Source organism: Gracilinanus agilis, chromosome 4, assembly GCF_016433145.1.
Source record: "Gracilinanus agilis isolate LMUSP501 chromosome 4, AgileGrace, whole genome shotgun sequence".
NCBI lineage: Eukaryota > Metazoa > Chordata > Mammalia > Didelphimorphia > Didelphidae > Gracilinanus > Gracilinanus agilis.
The window spans coordinates 251,631,736-251,651,479 of NC_058133.1; the positions used below are offsets into that span (position 1 = coordinate 251,631,736).

Sequence of the window (19,744 nt, forward strand, 5' to 3'; positions counted from 1 at the left end):
GTGCTTTTATGATCCCTGCTTTATAGATAAACAGGCAGACAGAGGTTAATGATTTGCTCAGGGTCACATAGCTAGTAAGTTCTGAGGCTGGATTTGAACTCAGATCATCCTAAAAGTCTAGCCACCTCGCTATTGTTTCATATTCAGTTATTTTGTGGTGGTTGTTCTTTCCATTTATACTATTGTAGTCACCATATATATTGTTTTCCTGGCTCTGCTTGTTTAAATTTACATCAGTTCATGCAAATCTTTCCATAGTTCTCTGTATTCATCACATTTGTTGTTTCTTATATGGCACAATAATATTCCAATTACATTCAAGAAGTATAATTTGTTTAACTCTTCCCTAATCAATAGGTATCTATTTTCTGTTCTTTGCTAGCACAAAAAAAAATGCTGCTATATTTTGGTATATATGGAATCTTCCCTTTTTTTTTTTCCCAGTGACCTCCATGGAGTATATGCCTAGAAGCAGTTGGGTCTCTGGATGAAAGGGCAAAAGAAGTTTTAATGACTTTATTTATGATATTGCTTTTCCAGATGGTTATTCCTATTCCAGGGTCCACCAACAATGAATTAGTGTTCCTGTCTATCTTTTGTCATCTTTGCCAATTTTCTGGTTGTGAGGTAAAGCCTCAGGGTTTCTTAGATTTGTATTTCTATTATTTGGAGCATTCTTTCATATTGATTTGCATTTTCCTTATTAAGAAACTGTAAGTTAGCACATTCTTTCATAGGGTTAATAGTTTGCAATTCTCCTTTTGAGAACTGTGCTTAGCACAGTGTCTGGCACATAGTAGGTGCTTAATAAGTGTTTATGGATCAATTTGTTCACATTCTTCTATCACTTCTCTGTTAGGCAATGGCTTTTGGTCTTATTGGACAGTTCACTCTTTTTTTAAAGACTTATTTTGCATCTTATAATCAATACTGTGCCAATGTGGGTTAAGTGATTTGCCCAGGATCACAGAGCTAGGAAGTGTCTGAGGCCAGATTTAAATCCAGGACCTCCAGGCCTGACTCCTAGTCTGCTGAGTCACCTAGCTGCCCCCAGACAGTCTTCATCAATATGTAATTTTTTGGAAACATCCGGGTGGCAGAGAAACCCAATGCAGAAAAAGGCTTTCAAATAGCAAACTGAAGGATTCATTGAAGCTTAGACTGACTTCCTTTCCCTACACTCACTCCTCACTTCCAGGGAGCAAACAGGACAGGGAGGACAAAAAGGAAAGCATGCAGTAAGCATAAGAACTCTGAAATTTTCCCAGCAAGTGTCTAGGGGGGCTAAGAAAGTAATGGGATGAAAACAATGGAGTCAGCTCAACTTTATTTTGCTGTGGCTCTTTCACAGCCTAGTATCCTTACCTTCATATTTTTACTAGGCTTGAATAATCCTCTGATCTGCTTTGCATCAGCTCCACTTTTATATTCCTCTGCTTTTACATCTTCACAAGTTTGGGTTCTGAGCTCCACTGTGTTCTCTGGTGATCTCAATTCTTGTTACTCCAGTTAACTCAGTATCAGCTAAAGGATGTTCTACCAGGAATCTCTTTTCTTCCCTTAGTCCACAAAACTTGAGGACTCTGGGAAATAGATAGCTACACATATTTTCTCCACTCAGGCCACTTTCTGCAGGTCTTGGAGAAGAAGTTTAAAAATGCTGCCATACAAACTGGGACATTAATGCATTGCTGGTGGAGCTGTGAACTGATCCAACCATTCTGGCTGGCAATTTGGAACTATGCTCAAAGGGCTATAAAAGACTTCCTGCCCTTTGATCCAGCCATACCATTGTTGGGTTTGTACCCCAAAGAGATCATAGATAAACAGACTTGTACAAAAATATTTATAGCTGCGCTTTTTGTGGTGGCAAAAAACTGGAAAATGAGGGTATGCCCTTCAATTGGGGCATGGCTGAACAAATTGTGGTATATGTTGGTGATGGAATACTATTGTGCTCAAAGGAATAATAAACTGGAGGAATTCCATGTGAACTGGAAAGACCTCCAGGAATTGATGCAGAGTGAAAGGAGCAGAGCCAGAAGAACATTGTACACAGAGACCAACACACTGTGGTAAAATAGAATGTAATGTACTTCTGTACTAGCAGCAATGCAATGACCCAGGACAATTCTGAGGGACTTATGGAAAAGAACGCTACCCACAATCAGAGGGAGAACTACAGGAGTGGAAACAGAAGAAAAACAACTGCTTGAACACATGGGTTGCGGCGGACATGATTGGGGATGTAGACTCAAAATGACCACACCAATGCAACTATCAACAATTTGGAAATAGGTCTTGATCAATGACACATGTTAAAACCAGTAGAAATTCATATTGGTCATTGGAGGGGGGGAAGTCGGGGGCTGAAGGGGAAAGTAAGAGCATAAATCATGTAACCATGTTAACTTTTCTAAAAAATAAATATTAATAAATGTTAAAAAAATGCTGCCATAAACATTTTGATATATGAGGAGCCTTCCTTTTTGCCAGTGACTTCCTTGAGAGATTTTTTGCCTGGCAGTGGAATCTCAGGATGAAAGGGTATATACCTTGGAAAATTCCAATTTATTATTTTTTAAACCCTTACCCTCCATCTTAGAATCAATACTGTGTATCAGTTTCAAGGCAGAAGAGTGGTAAGGATTAGGCAATGGGGGTTAAGTGACTTGCCCAGGGTCACATAGCTAGGAAGTGTCTGAGGCAGATTTGAGCTCAAGATCTCCTGTTATCTAGGCTTGGCTCTCAATCCACTGACCCACCCAACTATGCCACCTAAATTGCTCTTTGTTTAATTTCAGATATGAGCAAAGAAAGACACAGAAGCAGGACAGCATACAGGGATTAGTTGTAGCCAAATTCTGTGTTCTATAGTATATTCTGTAATACCTACCTTCTCTTTAAAAAAAAAGTATATATGGATATACATTTGCTATTTTGGATTTTTGTGATTGCAAGGGCCATTCTTCTTCCTTTTGAATGTAAATGGATTGGTATTGCTTGCTAGAGAATATATACATGTATAAACATATCTAAATGTAGCTATATTGGTAAGGCAAGAAACCATTTTTCTTGACATTGGGAAAATTGTGACTCCCTCACTTCCATCCACATATAAATAAACACTCTGATAAATGATCTGCTTTTGTGCAAAGTCTCAATAAGACTTTCAGTGACTTGCACCAAAGAATCACACCAAAATTCATGTGGCAAAATTGCAGCTGGTCTCACAAATTCCAAGTTAAAAAGCAGGCAAAGCTTATACCGTTCCTTCAGTATAGTTGTTAATGCTAAAATCTGAAGGATACAACTTTGGTTTGTATTCTCACACTGTTTGGATCCTTCATGCCACACCCCTCAATGGCTACCTATGTCTCTAGAATTGAGGACTGCAGATCTAGAGGCTGCATTTGTCATTGTTCAGTTATTTTAGTCATGTCTAACTTCATAACCCCATTAGGGGTTTTCTTGGTAGAGATATTGGGATGGTTTGCTATTTCCTTCTCCAGTTCATTTGACAGACAAGGAAACTGAGGCAATTGGAGTTAAGTGACTTGCCTAACATCACATAGCTAGTAAATGTCAGAGGCCATATTTAAACTCAGGAAAATGAATCTCTCTGACTTCAGGCCCAGCACTCTATTCACTGCCACCTGGCTGCTTCCAAGGCAACAGAGATAATTCAAAAAAGCCATTCAAACAAAACCAATTTATACAGATAAAACTTACCTAAAAGTAAGATAAGGTCTTTTTTTTAGGAGGTGTCTCTCATCCTTCTTTTTACCTTTTTCTTTCTATTGTGGCAACTGAGTGATGATGACTAATAGCAATAAAAAGGCAAACTAATAAGGGCTGAACATAATTGATTCTTCTGAATTTGTCCTTTTCTAATGAAAGGGAAAATTTTTTTCTCTCTCACCCAAATTCATTACCTTAAGGATACTTTAAATGTAATTAGTTCTGAAGAGATTTCCCAGTAGATCATGAAGGAGGATTAAGTTATCATGTTGGAAGGCCTTATAGAACTAGAGCCTAAAAGTTCTGGGCAGCTACATGGTACAGTGGATAGAGCACTGGGCCTGGAGTCAGGAGGACTTGAGTTCAAATTGGCCTCAGATACTAAGATGTGTGACAGTGGGCAAATCACTTAACCTGCTTGCCTCAGATTTCTTGTCTGTAAAATGAAAGAAGGAGGGGGCAGCTGGTAGCTCAGTGGATTGAGAGCCAGGCCTAGAGACGGGAGGTCCTAGGTTCAAAGCCGGTCTCAGACACTTCCCAGCTGTGTGACCCTGGGCAAGTCACTTGACCCCCATTGCCCATCCTTACCATTCTTCTACCTAAGAGCCAATACACAGAAGTTAAGGGTTTAAAAATATAAAAACAAAAAACAAAAAAAAAATGAAAGAAGGAAATGGTAAACCAATCTGGTTTCTTTATCAAGAAAACCCCAAATAGGGTCATGAAGATCCAGACAGGACTGAAAAAAATAGTTTAACCCAATTATCTTCAAGGTATAGTTCTTAAGGTCATAGTATATGCTCATTGTTTTCTCAAAGAAAGTCACAGGCAGTTTCCTTTCTAATTTTCTGGGAATAGGGTATGCCTTACAGAAAGCAACCATGGTGTCCAAGGGCTTCACCAAAAGCTCTAATTAAAGCATGAAGGCCAATCCACTCTCATCTTCCTCTTTATTGCCTGCCCCCTACATCAGCAAGCATATTCCATATTCCATAATACATATTCCAAGCCTCTAAGTCAACACCAAATGTTCTGAGCTGAACCATTCTCAAGTCAATACCCTGGCAGTTTAGGTTCAATATTGGAACAAAGTAAGACTCATAGATCATTCAACAGTTGAAGGAGATATACTTGGCCATAGTAGGAGGATATTCAACAAAGATAGGCATTGATTGCCCCATAAATTGATTCAAGTGAGCAAAGTTCACATCATGATCCATCACTCCACCATGTGGGATTGGGAGCCTTTCCAGCTGCTCCAGGTGGCTTCATACTCAAGTGATGAGGAAATGATGTCAACAATTGCTTAGTCCCAACCAAGTCTCAATGGATATCTCAATACTTTTAAGGGAAAAACATGGAGGGGAGGATCTGTTAGGATATTGCTCCTATTACATGACACATCTAGCAGTCACTCTACCTGGACCCTCATGATCCTACATGACACAAGTATTTGGAGATCTCCTTCAATAAGACCAGACCGAGTGGCCACTTGCTATATAGCAAATACAGAAAGCAATTACTCACCTGCCAGAGTTTTCTGTTATGAATTGGATGCTGCAAGATGATTCTCCAACAAAGTTCACAGGAAGCTTCTATTGCTAAATGGAATTGATACAATCAGGATTAAGTCCATCTGGATCCCTTGAGTGCTAGTCTTCTTCATGAACAGGTTGCAATCTGCCAGAGGCAGGTATTTAGTCCAAGTTCTGGTATGCTTCTTCTTCCACCTAATAGTCTCCTTTGCCTAATAGGACCTGGCTCCTGAAAAATGCTGTTTTGCCTGATTCCCTGATGTTTTTGCCTATTATGAGAGGCATGCACAATTGCATCTCAGTGGTCAAGAATCCAGGATATATGATACCCTTGGGGATTGGGTCTTCCTAGTGGGCTGGGCTCCCAGTATAATTACATGTAAAGAGCCTTAAGGAACTGGGATAAGATCATCATCAATACTGATTCTTACAATTTGGCCACCAGCCTGGCTGAATAACTGCCCCTTTGAGATTAGGAGCAATGAAGGAATTTTGCTGATGACTCCCATTTTGGCATATCATTGATTATAGGACATATCAGTACTCATCAGATATCATATATCCCCTGCTTAAACTGATTCCATTATGAGAAAAGCAGAGGTTGAGGAGTGGATCCATTGCCCATCAAGACATGGGGGACATGATGACCTCATGTAGTAGGCATTGCACCATGTGATTCTCCCTAAGCACAAAGTAGGTACGTCTGCCTAATGGTGTCCACAGGAAGTATGGCATGAATCTGTATAGTTGTTGACTTCCTTCCAAAGGGTTTATAGGATTATAGTTATCCTATTCCCTCAGAGCTATTAACATAAAATATAACTCATAGTCAGCACATTTTATTTATTACACTGTAGTTGATACCTATTCATCATGGCCTTCTTACAGAACTTATCCTTTTTACCTTATGCTCCCTCTTCTCTGTGATTAGGGTACTCTTTTTTTACTAAGAACACCCAAAATTGCACTCACTGTCATTACATCCACTGGGTTTTCTACCTATTGCCTCAGCCTCAGGCAGCCAGTATTTTTGAATGCTAGAACAGGTTCTTGAAACAACAGCTTCATCTTCATACTCATGATTCTCATGGTTGGGTGCCCTACTTCTACAAAGGAAGAGGGATGGTTCTCCAGTCTAGCAGGCTGATGTAAGGGATTGGGTGCAGGGAGTGAGGGGTGTTTTAAGCAGAAACAAGCATGATAGTTTTGAAAATAACATGAGGAATTTATTATAACTTCTTTGTAATATAAATAACAAGTAGTATAAAATGGAAATCAGAATTTTATAAACAATCCTCCTTTTGGTTGTGTATATAGAAATTCTATTTTTTCACAGTTAAAATTCAGAATTCAAAAAAGGAAAAAATTGAATTAAAGATGCTCTAGGGTTGATATTATGTTAATATTTATATAGCACTTTAAGTTTCTCAAATGATTTTTCATATGTCACTGATCCTCACAACAGCCCTGTGAGGGAGGCATTATCATTATCCCTATTTTACAGATAAGGAAACAAGGCCAAAAGAGGCTATTTCTTATAATCAGACTCTCTAGTACTAAATCCAACTTTTTGGTTATGTTCTCCCACTTGCCCTACTTATTTCTCCTCCAGTATTGTTGCTGTGAAGACCTCAACAGTTTGGGAGTAGGTGTGGCCTACTAGACTTGCTAGCACCCTGGTAGGGACATCACATAAGGAGAAGTCAGATTGTTCTACCCAATTTATACCATTTTCTGATGCCACAGAAACTTTGGAAAAGGATGGTACATTTCCATCTCAACCTTTCCTATGAGTCCCTCTATTATAGAATTCTTAAAATGAAACTTCTCCTGTTCTTGAGACCATAGCTTTTTTTTTGAGACCATAGCTTTTGATGAGACTATACCATAAAATATATTCTCCAGTATTTAACAAAAGTAAAAATAAGCTGGCATTTTGTCATAATTATATTCAGAGGGTTATATTGTAGTATGGATTCTTTAATGTTTAGGGTAAAACTCTGACTAAAGACTTTTTTTGCACTGATTGCATTCAAAAGTGTTCTTTTTTTCTTTTCATTTTAAAAAATTCTTACTTTCTGTCTTAAGAGTTGATATTAAATATCAAGGCAGAAGAACAGTAAGGGCTAGGCAACCGGGGTTAAGTGACTTGCCCAGGATTACCTGGCTAGGAAGTCTAAGGCCAAATTTGAACCCAGGACCTTCTGTCTCCAGGCCTAGTTCTCTAATAATTGAGCCACCTAACTTCTCCTAATGTTCTTTCCAATATGAATTTTTCTGATGCCTACCAAGATCTGAGCTCCACCTGAAGGCTTTCCCACATTCATTACATTCATAGGGTTTTTCTCCACTATGAATTCTATGTCTATTAAGATCTGAACTTTGATTAAATGTTTTTCCACATTCATTGCATTCATAGGGCTTCTTTCTACTATGAATTCTCTGATGCTGAATAAGTTGTGAGCTCCTCCTAAATGCTTTCCCACATTCACTACATTTATAAGGCTTTTCTCCCGTGTGATTTCTCTGATGTTTTATAAGGATTGAGTTCTGACTGAAAGCTTCGCCACATTCATTATATTCATAGGGTTTCTCACCAGTGTGAGTTATCTGATGTCTAATCAGATCTGAGCTACACCGGAAGGCTTTCCCACACTCATTACATTCATAAAGTTTCTCTTCTTTATTAATGCTTTGTTGTCCATTAAGGCCTGGGTCCTGATTGAAGGCCTGTTCATCAAGTTCAACAGCATGAAGTCTCTGATGCTTAAGAAAGACTGTGTGCCCACTGAAGGCTTTTCCACATTTGTGACATCTATAAGGTTTCTCTCCATTGTGGATCCTCTGGTGTTGAATAAGGAGTGAACTCTGTCTGTATGTTTTTCCACATTCATTACATTCATAGGGTTTCTCCCCAGTATGAATTCTCGTGTGTGTAACAAGGTGTGAACTCTGACTAAAGGCTTTCCCACATTTATTATATTTGTAGGGTTTCTCTCCAGTGTGAATTCGATGGTGTATAATGACATCTGAGCTCTGATTGAAGGCTTACCACATTCTTTACAAACATACATAGGGTTTCCCTTCACTATGAATTCTCCGCTGCAGGATAAGGTTTGAACTCCCCCCAAAGGCTCTTCCACATTCACGACATTCATAGGGATTCTCCCCGCTATGAATTCTCTGATGTCTACAGAGATTAGAGCTCTGATTAAAACCTTTCCCACATTCATCACATATATAGGGTTTCTTTCCCGTATGAATTCTTTGGTGAATGGTAAGATTTGATCCCTGACTAAAGACTTTTCCATACTCATTACATTCATGGGCTCTCTTTAAAGTATGACTTTTTTGATATTCATTAAATTCTGACTTTTTTTTTTTGACCTCTGATCATTTTTTTCAAATCTCTGGAATCCTTTCCCTGCAGGAGCTCTCTGCTGTCTAATGAGGTTGGAGCTCCCAGTGAAATTTCTCTCTGTCTCATTATCTTTCTTGCCTCTCTCTTTTTTAAGGCTTTTCCTTTGGGTGATATTCACTTGCCTGAACCTTCTCTTCTAGGAATGAGTCTGGCTCAGCCCATCCTCTGAGACATTTAAATTGTGACCCTCTAACTTGTCTTTACATATTTTGGTTTCTACCAACTCAAATCTTTGTGAAATTGGACTTGATATTGCTTCTGATATTGTTTGGACTGACTTGTCATCAGAGATTTCCTGCTTTGGTTTCCATTCCTTCTTTCCAGTCCTGTTCTCACAATCTGATAATAAAGAGAAAATTCAAATAAATGTTAACTTATTTCCTAGGAGAAAGGGAACCATTTGAAGGAAGAAATAATAATCAAAATGAAACAAATTCTCATCAAGAATAACAAATTTGTAGACCATAATATCATCTGCAAAGAGTGATAGTTTAGTCTCCTCACTGCCTCCTTTAATCCCTTCAATTTCTTTTTCTTCTCTAATTGCTACTGCTAGCATTTCTAGAACAATATTAAATAACAGAGGTGATAATGGGAATCCTTGTTTCACTCCTGATCTTATTGGGAAGGCTTACTTAGCCCCATTGCAGATGATGCTTGCTGATGGTTTTAAATGTATGCTGTTTATTAGTTTCAGGAATGATCCTTCTATTCCTATACTTAAATATAAAGAGGGAAATTATAAGTAAATTAGGTGAACATAGAATAGTATACCTGTCATATCTATGGGGAAGGAAAGAATTTAAGACTAAGGAAGAGATAGAGAATATTACAAAATATAAAATGAATAATTATGATTACATTAAATTGAAGTTTTTGTACAACAAAACCAATGCAACAACAGGGAAGCAAGAATTTGGGGAAAAATCTTAATAACAAAAATCTCTGACAAAGGTCTAATTTCTCAAATTTATAAGGAGCTAAGTCAATTGTACAACAAATCAAGCAAGGTAGTCTGAAGAAAGAACCCTAGCAGTTGGGGAATCAAGAAAGGCTTCATATCAAAGGTGATGCTTGGGCTGTATCTCGAAGCTTCCTTCAAAGGAAATCAGTGGGGTGAAGGTGAGAATGGAATTCATTCCAGCAATAGTGGATGGTTAGAGATGAAACAGAGGGTGGAGTATGGTATGTAAGAAAGAAAGAGAATACCAGATTAGCTGGATTGAAGAATATGATAAGGGGACAAATGTTTAAGGAGTTGGGAAGGCTAGATGGGGAACAGGTGGAAACAAGAGGACGTCACTGGAGTGGACTGGGGAGGGAGGGAGGTGATGTAGTCAGATCTGTGCTTAAGGAAAATCACTATGTCAGTGGTATGTAAGGGAACTGGAGTGATAATAGACTTGAGGCCAGGATTCTGTGAACTGAACCCTCATCTCCCTGCAACAATTGACAGGTTTTTCCCTAAAAAGCAATAGAGCAGTTTCTGGGACCTGAATAGTTCTGGCCTCCTTAAGGACATAAAAAGTCTCATCCATTACTGGTGGATATCTGAAGACCACTGGAGTCACTATATTGTCCATTTGGCCAGACGTGTTTCCATATGAACTATAATAGGAAATAGGCTTTAAAAGCAGATTTAGAGATTTAGCCAGGCAGGCTGGCAGGAACTAAAATTCCAACCTGGAACAGAGCAAGGGATTGAACACAGAGGACTCTCTAAGGGCAGTTGGGGGTTTTGAAGGATTTGGAGAAGTCATAACCACTGACATGAGAGCTTGTGGATTTTGGGTATCTCTGAGCAACATCTGCAACATCTCAACTAGCAAGATCTAGGAGAGCAGGTTGAGAATAGCTGTCTTGTTTGGCGGACAAGCAAGATCAGTCTACCTGACTTCTCTGAAGATTTATTTGGCTGGAACCTGTACTCTTGGACTACCTGATTTCATTTGAGCTACTGATCAAGACCCATTTTCATGAGATCCCATTATTACCTTGTGTCCTGGTTGCCTGCATAGTGTTAGTGTAGGGATTTACCAGACCTTTAACTCTGAAATTGATCCCATTGGTGTTATGTGTAGTCTGTCCATAGTTACTTAGAGTAGTGTGACTTCTCCCATATCTTTTACCCTTAAATTAGCTATTAAACTGTGTTTTTATAACTCTCCTCCTCTTTCATTCCACAATCCAAAGGGCTCATTGTCATTTGATAGGAAACCCTGGCTGAATTGGTCTGAAGTGACAGTTGCTTCCCAACTGTCACCATCCTTTCCTCCATATAGGTGTTACTCATTTTCCCCAAGTCCTGTGTTTGTGGATGTAAAGGTGATTCCCCATTGGTATTTGTTCTTAGTCAGTTATCCCTTGCCCAAGCAGTCTTCCTTTCTCCCCTTCTCTAAACCCAGTATTTAATTTACCCCATTTACAGTTTGGCACCCTTCAGATGGTGGGTTGAGAAGGGAGGAAGTTACCTCTTGGACTGTCAGGCTGTACTGGAAGTAGTGTGGACTTGAACATTCTAACTCAGTTCCTCAGTGGTTGGTTGAGTCCTGAACATACTAAACCAATCAGGTCCGACTGTTTCCCCACTGAGTTCATTGATAACTATCCTTTACTACTCCTGGACATTTAAAGACCTCAGGAAAAGGGGTTTGGAGAAGTCAGGGAGACTAATCTTACTTGTCCACCAAACAAGACAGCTATTCTCAACCTGCTCTCCTAGATCTTGCTAGTTGAGATATTGCAGATGTTGCTCAGAAATACTCAAAATCCATAGGCTCTCAGGTCAGTGGTTATGACTTCTCCAAATCCTTCCAACTGCCCTTAGAGAGTCCTCTGTGATCAGTCTCTTGTTGTGTTCTAGGTTGGAATTTTAGCTCCTGCCAGCCTGCCTGGCTAAATCTCTAATTCTGCTTTTAAAGCCTATTTCCTATTACAGTTCACAAGGGGGCAGTGCCTACAGAAGCTAAACCTCACTGTTATCCTTGTTGTATAGCCTTTGCTGGTCCAGGACAAAGTCAACCTCTTTTTATCAATTGTTCAATGACTTTCCAGTGCTTCATTTCATTCTAATTTTGAAACTGAACTAAAAAGGTGCTGGTGTTGGGCCTACCCCAAAGAAGACCAATCAGAGGGCTACTGGGATCAGGTAGGTAGATAAGGGCCTGGTCCAAGTAATAGCTGTGTGAGAGTCGAGGAAAAGTCAAGGGATGATGTGGAGGTAAAAATGGCAATATGTGACACCTGATTAGTTATGTGTTATGATGAACTAATGATGAGTTATATTAGTTATATGGGGTGAGCCAGAAAAAGATATTGAGGGTAGGAGTCTGAAAGGCCAGTGGTGTTTGGATCAAGGAAGATTTGAAACTTGTCCTTGCCAAAAACCATTTGAATTTGTTGACAGTTATGTGTTATGGACAAAATACTATTTAATAGACTCATTAAGATCTCTCTATTGCTTTATGGTGAAATAATTTTATTAATACATTTCTAGGAATTATATGGAACAGCTAGATGGTACAGTGGATAGAATTCTGGGCTTGGAATCAGAAAAACTTGTCTTTCTGAGTTCCAATCTGACTTTAGACATTTCCTAGCTTTGTGTTCCTGGGCAAGTCACTTAATCCTCAGTTTCCTTCTCTGTAAAATGCCAGAGAAAGAAATAGCAAACCATTCCTAGTATCTGCCAAGAAACCTCAAAATGGGGTCACAAATTGTTAAACATGATTTAAACAACTGAACAAGGAATTATATTCCTATCAGTAAGCATTTATTGATTGTTTATATTCTTTTTTAAAAAAATAAATTTTACTCTACAGCCATACTACCCTGAATGAGCCTGATCTCATCTGATCTCAGAAGCTAAGCTAAGTACTGGCTAGGGAGGCCACCTGGAAATACTGAGTACTGTAGGCTTAAAATAAATAAACAAACAAATAAAAATTATATATATATATATTTTCAATTACAGGTAGAAACAATTTTTGTTTGAAACATTGTTTTCTGACATTTTGTAATTCAGACTCTCTCCTTCTCCCATCTCCAAGGTAGTAAATAGTCTGACAGGTTATACCAGTGCTTTCATGCATATTCTCCATGTCCTGATTGAAGAGACCTATCTAAGGGTTTATGCTCTTGACATTGGTGGTAAGTTTTGCCTAACTTTTTCTGGTGGAAAATATATATGATATAAAAATTAAAGATAGTAATGAACATTTATTTTTTTTTATTATAAAAGAGTTTAGAATTAGAATTCTATTTTAGAAATTAGAAAACACAAAAAGTGAAAAAATTAGAACCAAAAATGGTTTCCCAAGAATCATTGAGTGTAGAACATTCCTTTCTCCTAATGCCAAATACACCAATGAATCTACTTGGTAGGGATTTACTGTGTAAACTGAGGGCTACCATCCAGTGTACACCATCTGGAGATATAGCCTTACAATTACCAGAGGAATCCCTTAGTTCAGTGATGGGCAAACTATGGCCCATGGGCCAGATGTGGCCCCCTGAAATGTTCTATCTTAATCTGATGAATACAATGAGTAGGATACAATACAATGAAACTTTGAAAGAGTTGCCTTCAAAACAGACTGACAGATGAACATTTCCTTTCCTTTGGCCCCCTCTTTAAAAAGTTTGCCCACACTGCCTTAGTTTGTTTCCAGTTTTGTTTCTAGACAGTAGAGGCATGTATGTGGTTAACATGTTCTTCTGACAGAAAATCATATGCAAGCCATTTTTAACTGCAATCAATTATCCTGTCTAAGCCTCTCAAACTTAGACCAAGTACCCAGGCACTTGGAATTGGCCTTCATCGTTTCCAGGAGTGCTTCTCTTGCTCTCTCCAATTCTCTATGTGCGGAAAAATGAGGAATATTCCAACTTTGGCTCCTCTGCTGGTCATTTGGGTAATTCAGGATTGTTGTTAGTTCTGTTTTATAATCATCTTTTTCTCTTTTTTAGTAAGAATTTCATCTAATAAAACTTCACAATCCTGCCAGGAAGGATCAAAAATTTTGATGACCCTCTTAAGCTCTCTGACCACATGCATTGGTTCTTCTTCATACTTAGGAAATCTCTTTTTAATGCCATCCAAGTCTGCCTGAGTGAAACTCTTATGAGTCCTCACATGCCAGATTCCACTATCCAGGGACACCACAGGGATTTCTCTTAGGGGAAATATGGTAGCAGGGTTTGACTCTAATGCCTCATTTTCCAACTCTAGCTTTGTAGGTGCATCAGATTTCTCTGAACTCTGCACTGGTCTCCTTGCATTTGCTAGCTCTCTGCATTGTGCCTCCATATTTTCTAATTTCATTGCCAGGTATTGTAGTTGCCTTTTGATATCCATTCCTATAAACCTATTGTATCTCTTAACTATAGCCAGTATTGCTTTAACTGTTGTGTATAACCAAGCCAGAGTCAAAACCAGTATAGGGACATATAATATGAATTGCTGTACATTTTTAGTACAGGCTTTAAACATTCATAACCTATCCAATCTTGTATTAATGCAGGTAAGGTTATGTAGAAATATGTAGGGAAATACATTAGTTGAACAATGTAAATCCACATTGTTACAATAATCAATCAGTAAGATTCAAAAAGCTTCCTTGCTTAGGGAGTTGTGGCTTGCTGAGAGAAACCTGCTGTTTCTCCCACAGTAATTACAGTCTATCAACTGCTGGAGTTCTATGCCTGCCTAGATCCCCTGCTATGAACAAACATTCCAAACTGCCAGGTGAATGGTGAAATGGCAGTTTTTGCTCAAAATGGAAATTATAGGTGCAAAAAGTCCTGGTTAGCTCACCAACTGAAAAAATAATGTGGATCGATGGTGCTATCTACTATAGGAAACTGGGTAAGATACTTAATTGGCTGTCTTTAAGTATCTCATTTCCCTATTGTGAAGTGAAGGCAAAGTGAACCTTCCTTCACTGGGCCAGCGCACACATGCCTTGGAGACTGATTTGTATAAAAGTAACTTTGTTTTATTTAGAAATCAAGGGTAAAATATGAGGATTGAAACACAAGGATGCTCTGATTCTAAGTCCTAAAACTCCACCCCTTCAATATATGTTCATCTCACGATGGAGTCTTCTGGTCTTCAGGCTACACTACCTCTCTCTGGCTCTCACTAATTCCCTACCAAAACCTTTTCTATTCTACCTGACTATAATCCTCAGTTGTTGGTTTAACTATATATCAGAAGTGTTTCCAAATTTACTAAGAATGAACCCAAGATGGCTGAGTTCACTCAGCTGAATATGGCTCTGAGGTAAACCTCAGAGCCCACCAAGTAAGATCTCCAGGTAAACTTCTCTTAGGCAGTGTTGGTAAAGCAGCAGGTATAGCTAGAGCTTCTGTAATATGTCCTCTCTAATGAAACAGGAACCTCCAAAGACAATTTACAGTTTTCTTCTCTCACAAAAGGTTGAGGTAGAAAACACTCAGAAGAGAACAGTCTTCCTCTCCCAGCTCAGGAAAGGAAGTGTCAGTTGCTCACTCAAACAGCCTTCTCCAGCTCCCTGTACATTCCAAGATTCCTTCTAGGATTCTTGGAATGGGCTCATGCTAGTAGCTCTGGAGACAGCATCCAATATTCTTAAACTTAACCTTATCAAAGTTTATCTTTCTATAATCTTATTCTTATATCCCATATTACTATCACCTCCTTTCTCCCAGTTTATGATACTGAAGTAGCCTGCCAAGACAAACCTCTCTACATGTACCCTTGATCCCATCCCCTCCTGTCTTCTCTAGCAGACTGCAACCTACCATACTCTCAAGTTATCATTCTATAATCTCTTCCTTTCCCATACAAATTCCTTGAAAAACTATCTACACATGTTGCTCCACTTGATCTCTTCTCATTTACTCCTCAGCCATTTGTAATTTGACTTTTGACCTCATCACTCAACTGAAACTACTCTTTCTTTTTTTTTTAACATTTATTAATAATAATTTTTAACATGGTTACATGATTCATGCTCCTACTTTCCCCTTCACCCCCCGCTATCCCCCCACCCATGGCTGACGCACATTTCCACTGGTTTTGTCATGTGTCCTTGATCAAGACCTATTTCCAAATTGTTGGTGGTTGCATTGGTGTGGTATGAAACTACTCTTTCTAAAGATAAATGATATCTTAATTGACAAGTCTTCTCAGGACTCATCCTCCTTGACATCTTTGCTGTATTCAACACTACTGACTAGTCTCTTCTTTTGGATAATCTTTCTTCTCTACATTTTTGGATACTATTCTCTCCTTAACGGTTTTTTTTTTTGTTGTTGTTCAAAATAGATCAGCACTTTTAATAATAGAAATGTTAGATTCCTTTTCACAATGGAGTCATTTCATTTTCAAACTTCATTTTTTCTTTTAAAAATTTTTTCTTTTTGGGGCAGCTGGATAGCTCAGTGGAATGAGAGTCAGGCCTAGAGACAGGAGGTCCTAGGTTCAAACCCAGCCTCAGCCACTTCCCAGCTGTGTGACCCTGGGCAAGTCACTTGACCCCCATTGCCCACCCTTACCACTCTTCCACCTATGAGACAATACACCGAAATTAAAGGTTTAAAATTTTTTTTTTCTTTTTAAAATATGTTTCCATATTTACATGATTCATTTTCTTTCCTTCCCCTCTTTCCTCCCCCTCTCCCAGAGACAACAAGCAACTCCACTTTGTTATACAAATATTATCACTTGATACCTATTTTCCATATTGTTCATTTTTGCAATAGAGCTATCTTTTAAAACCAAAACCCTAAATAATATACCCCTATAAACAAGTAATAAGTCTTATGTTTTTCTTCTGCATTTCTATTCCCACAGTTCTTTCTCTCAATCTGGATAGCATTCTTTCTCATGAGTCTCTTGGGATTGTCCTGGATCACTGTACTGCTACTAGAGACAAAGTCCATTACATTGGATTTGAACCCTTTATTTTATTTTATTTTATTTTATTTTATTTTGCATTTTTAAACCCTTAACTTCTGTGTATTGGCTCCTAGGTGGAAGAGTGGTAAGGGTGGGCAATGGGGGTCAAGTGACTTGCCCAGGGTCACACAGCTGGGAAGTGTCTGAGGCCGGATTTGAACCTAGGACCTCCCGTCTCTAGGCCTGACTTTTAATCCACTGAGCTACCCAGCTGCCCCCTGAACCCTTTATTTTAGAATAATTTTGCTGAAGAGGTAAATGAATTTTGGGGAACTGTGAGGCAGCTTTTCATACATTACAAGTCATATACGTATAGCTAGTTTTCCTTAACTGTTGATGAACTTCCAACAGTATGTCATACTGCGCTGTCCAAACTAGATCAAGGGTCAACCACATCGATACTGCCAAGGGTATTAATACTTCTCTGAACTCTTATCAAATCTACCTTCAACCCTGAATCACCCTTATAATTTGTTTTCTTCGTTCTTTCTTTATGGAACACGGCTGAGCACAGAGAAGGCTCTGAAATACTTATTACTTTGTTAATGGATCCCCCCAATCACCATTTTTATCCAAAACAGCTGTCTCTCCCAACTTTTCTTTTTCTGTCATTTCAAGTTACTCTGGCTTAGAACCTCAGAGTCATCTTTGAATACAGGAAATGAAAGAAAAGGAAGATCAAATCATAAAGGCCTATTTATCCTTCTGTCTCTTACATCTGTTTTTTTAATCTTTAGCCCTATTGTTAACATTCAAGTTGAGGCTTATTACTTTGAAGAGGGTGAGTGTTAGCGCCACTGTTTTCAGTTATCATCTTATAAACTGCTTCCACACTACTTTTCCAAAACACCACTTCAATTATGTCACTTCTCTGCTGAAAATGAGCTTATTTGCCCTCTCTTTTCTGTAGAGTAATATTCAGGCACCATAGAGGCATTGTGGTAAGATATCCTAATTAGGGCAACTGGGTGGCAGTGGCACAGCATTGGGCCTGGAAGGCCAGAGTTCAAATCAGGTCTCCAACACTTTCTAGCTTTGTGACCCTGAATAAGTCATATAACCCTGTGTACCTAAGTTTTTTCATCTGTAAAATGATCTGGAGAAGGAAATGGCAAAAATACTCTAGTATCTTTGTCAAGAAAATCCCTAATGGAGTTATGAAGAGTCAGACGCAACTGAAATGATTGAACGATATCAAAAATATCTTAACTTCTACCCCCATGCAAGGAAGGCTGGTTTTTCCTCAAAAAATCATTCTTGAGACTTGTTTGGCTGAGAGGACTAAAGAGTCAGGCTGCTGACATCACTTCCTAGTCACCTATGTACAAAAAGGTCACAAGACTGCTTGTGTGGTGAATCATGATGGGCAGCTCAGGCAAGGGGCCTTTGTTCAGATGAATCAACAAGCGATGTCTTCAAGGTCTATCTTGTTGAATATCCTGTTTCTGCTATAGACTAACTGAATCTCCTTTTGCTAACTACAGAATAACCTTTGAGTATATCATTGTGTTCCAAAATTGAACCTAAACCACCAAAGGTGTGGTCTGAGTTAGATCATGATCTAGAAAGAGTTCAAGATCCAGAGATGGAGATGACTCAAAAGAACTGTTCTTACTCTTTCTCATTCTATTCTCCATTTCTAAATTTCTATGTATTTCATGACACATAGACAGAAGAATGGTTTCCCACTTGTTCAATGAAGAATTCCAGCTATTGTAAGAGAAGGTGAAGGAAGTATAGGTGGGTTGGGGAGTGGAAAAGATAAGAGGAAGAAGAAAGAGGGGAGAAAAGAAACCTCTGTTTAAGTCCCATTAGGTTTTGAATTTTTGCTATAGCACATTCTCACAGATCTAGAAATTTCTTATTCTTGAAAAAAAATCATTATATAATACTGCAAATTTTCTAGCCTTCATCATCAAATATACAATGGCAAAATGAGGGTACCTATAGTGTCCAAATGAGGCACATGGTATCTCCAAGACTTAAAATAGCCCTTCTAAGCGTATACAAGTAATAGAGGGAAACAAATTATTGTAAGAGGAAAAACATTAGATTTGGAGTTAGAGAGCCTGGGTTTGAATACTAACACTGTTATTTATTGCCTGTGGTATCTTGGGCAAGTCACTTCTATCTTGGCTTCAGTTTCTTCATCTATACAATGAAGGAGGTGGACTGGACAGCTTATGAGGCCCCTCCTAGCCCTAAATTCTATAATTCTATTAATGGAGGGAATCTTCCTTAGAGGCAAAAGTTAGCCAGTGCTAGAGTTCTACTGTAGGCCCAACAAAACTGAGCTAGAGATTCCAGAAAAGGCCAAGTGTTTGCAGTGAATCAATCACATTGAAAGAAGGTCCTTTTTTGTAAGACCGATGTAGAAAGAAAAGGTATAGACTAAGGAAGAAATCAATGAATGACTCATTTCCCAATTTTTTATTCCAGACTTGACCCTCTGGTGCAAGAAACAGAAATATCTAGCCTCTGTAACTCATAGAGATCTGGAAATCTATAATTTCTGACCCAATTTATTTGTAACATTTTATTTTTTCCCCCATCTACATGTAAAAACAATTTTTGGTATTCATTTTTTTTTAACCCCTAACTTTGGTGTATTGTCTCATAGGTGGAAGAATGGTAAGGGTGGGCAATGGGGGTCAAGTGACTTGCCCAGGGTCACCCAGCTGGGAAGTGGCTGAGGCCGGGTTTGAACCTAGGACCTCCTGTCTCTAGGCCTGGCTCTCACTCCACTGAGCTACCCAGCTGCCCCTGGTATTCATTTTTTAACCTTTTAAGATCTACATTCTCTTCATCCCTCTCTTCCCTCCTCACTCCCTGAGATGGTAAGTAATTTGGTTATATATATATATATATGTATATATATATATATATATATGCTAACATACAAAACATATTTCTATATTTTTCATGTTGTGGGAGAAGAAATTAAAAAGAAAAAAACAACCTATGAAGAAAATAAAGAATCTTGACACCAATTTAAACTGATCTCTTTATAGACCAAATTTCCAGATACATCTTAGGAATTTTGTTTTTGTTTTTAATTTTTTTTAACATTTATTAATATTCATTTTTAACATGGTTACATGATTC

The 19,744-nt window shown here is 38.5% G+C and overlaps 1 protein-coding gene across 1 annotated transcript in view; it reads right to left on the minus strand.

Moving 5' to 3' along the window:
* Positions 1-7,526: 7,526 nt before the first annotated feature.
* The window catches only part of LOC123246321 (zinc finger protein 594-like), a 30,066-nt gene continuing 17,848 nt past the window's right edge, over positions 7,527-19,744 (minus strand). Inside the window, exons 2-4 of the mRNA XM_044675234.1 lie at positions 8,399-8,622; positions 8,025-8,323; positions 7,527-7,952 (exon numbers count right to left, since the gene is read on the minus strand). Of these exons, the coding sequence (XP_044531169.1) occupies positions 7,527-7,952; positions 8,025-8,323; positions 8,399-8,622 (949 nt within the window). The remainder of the gene's footprint in view (positions 7,953-8,024; positions 8,324-8,398; positions 8,623-19,744) is intronic.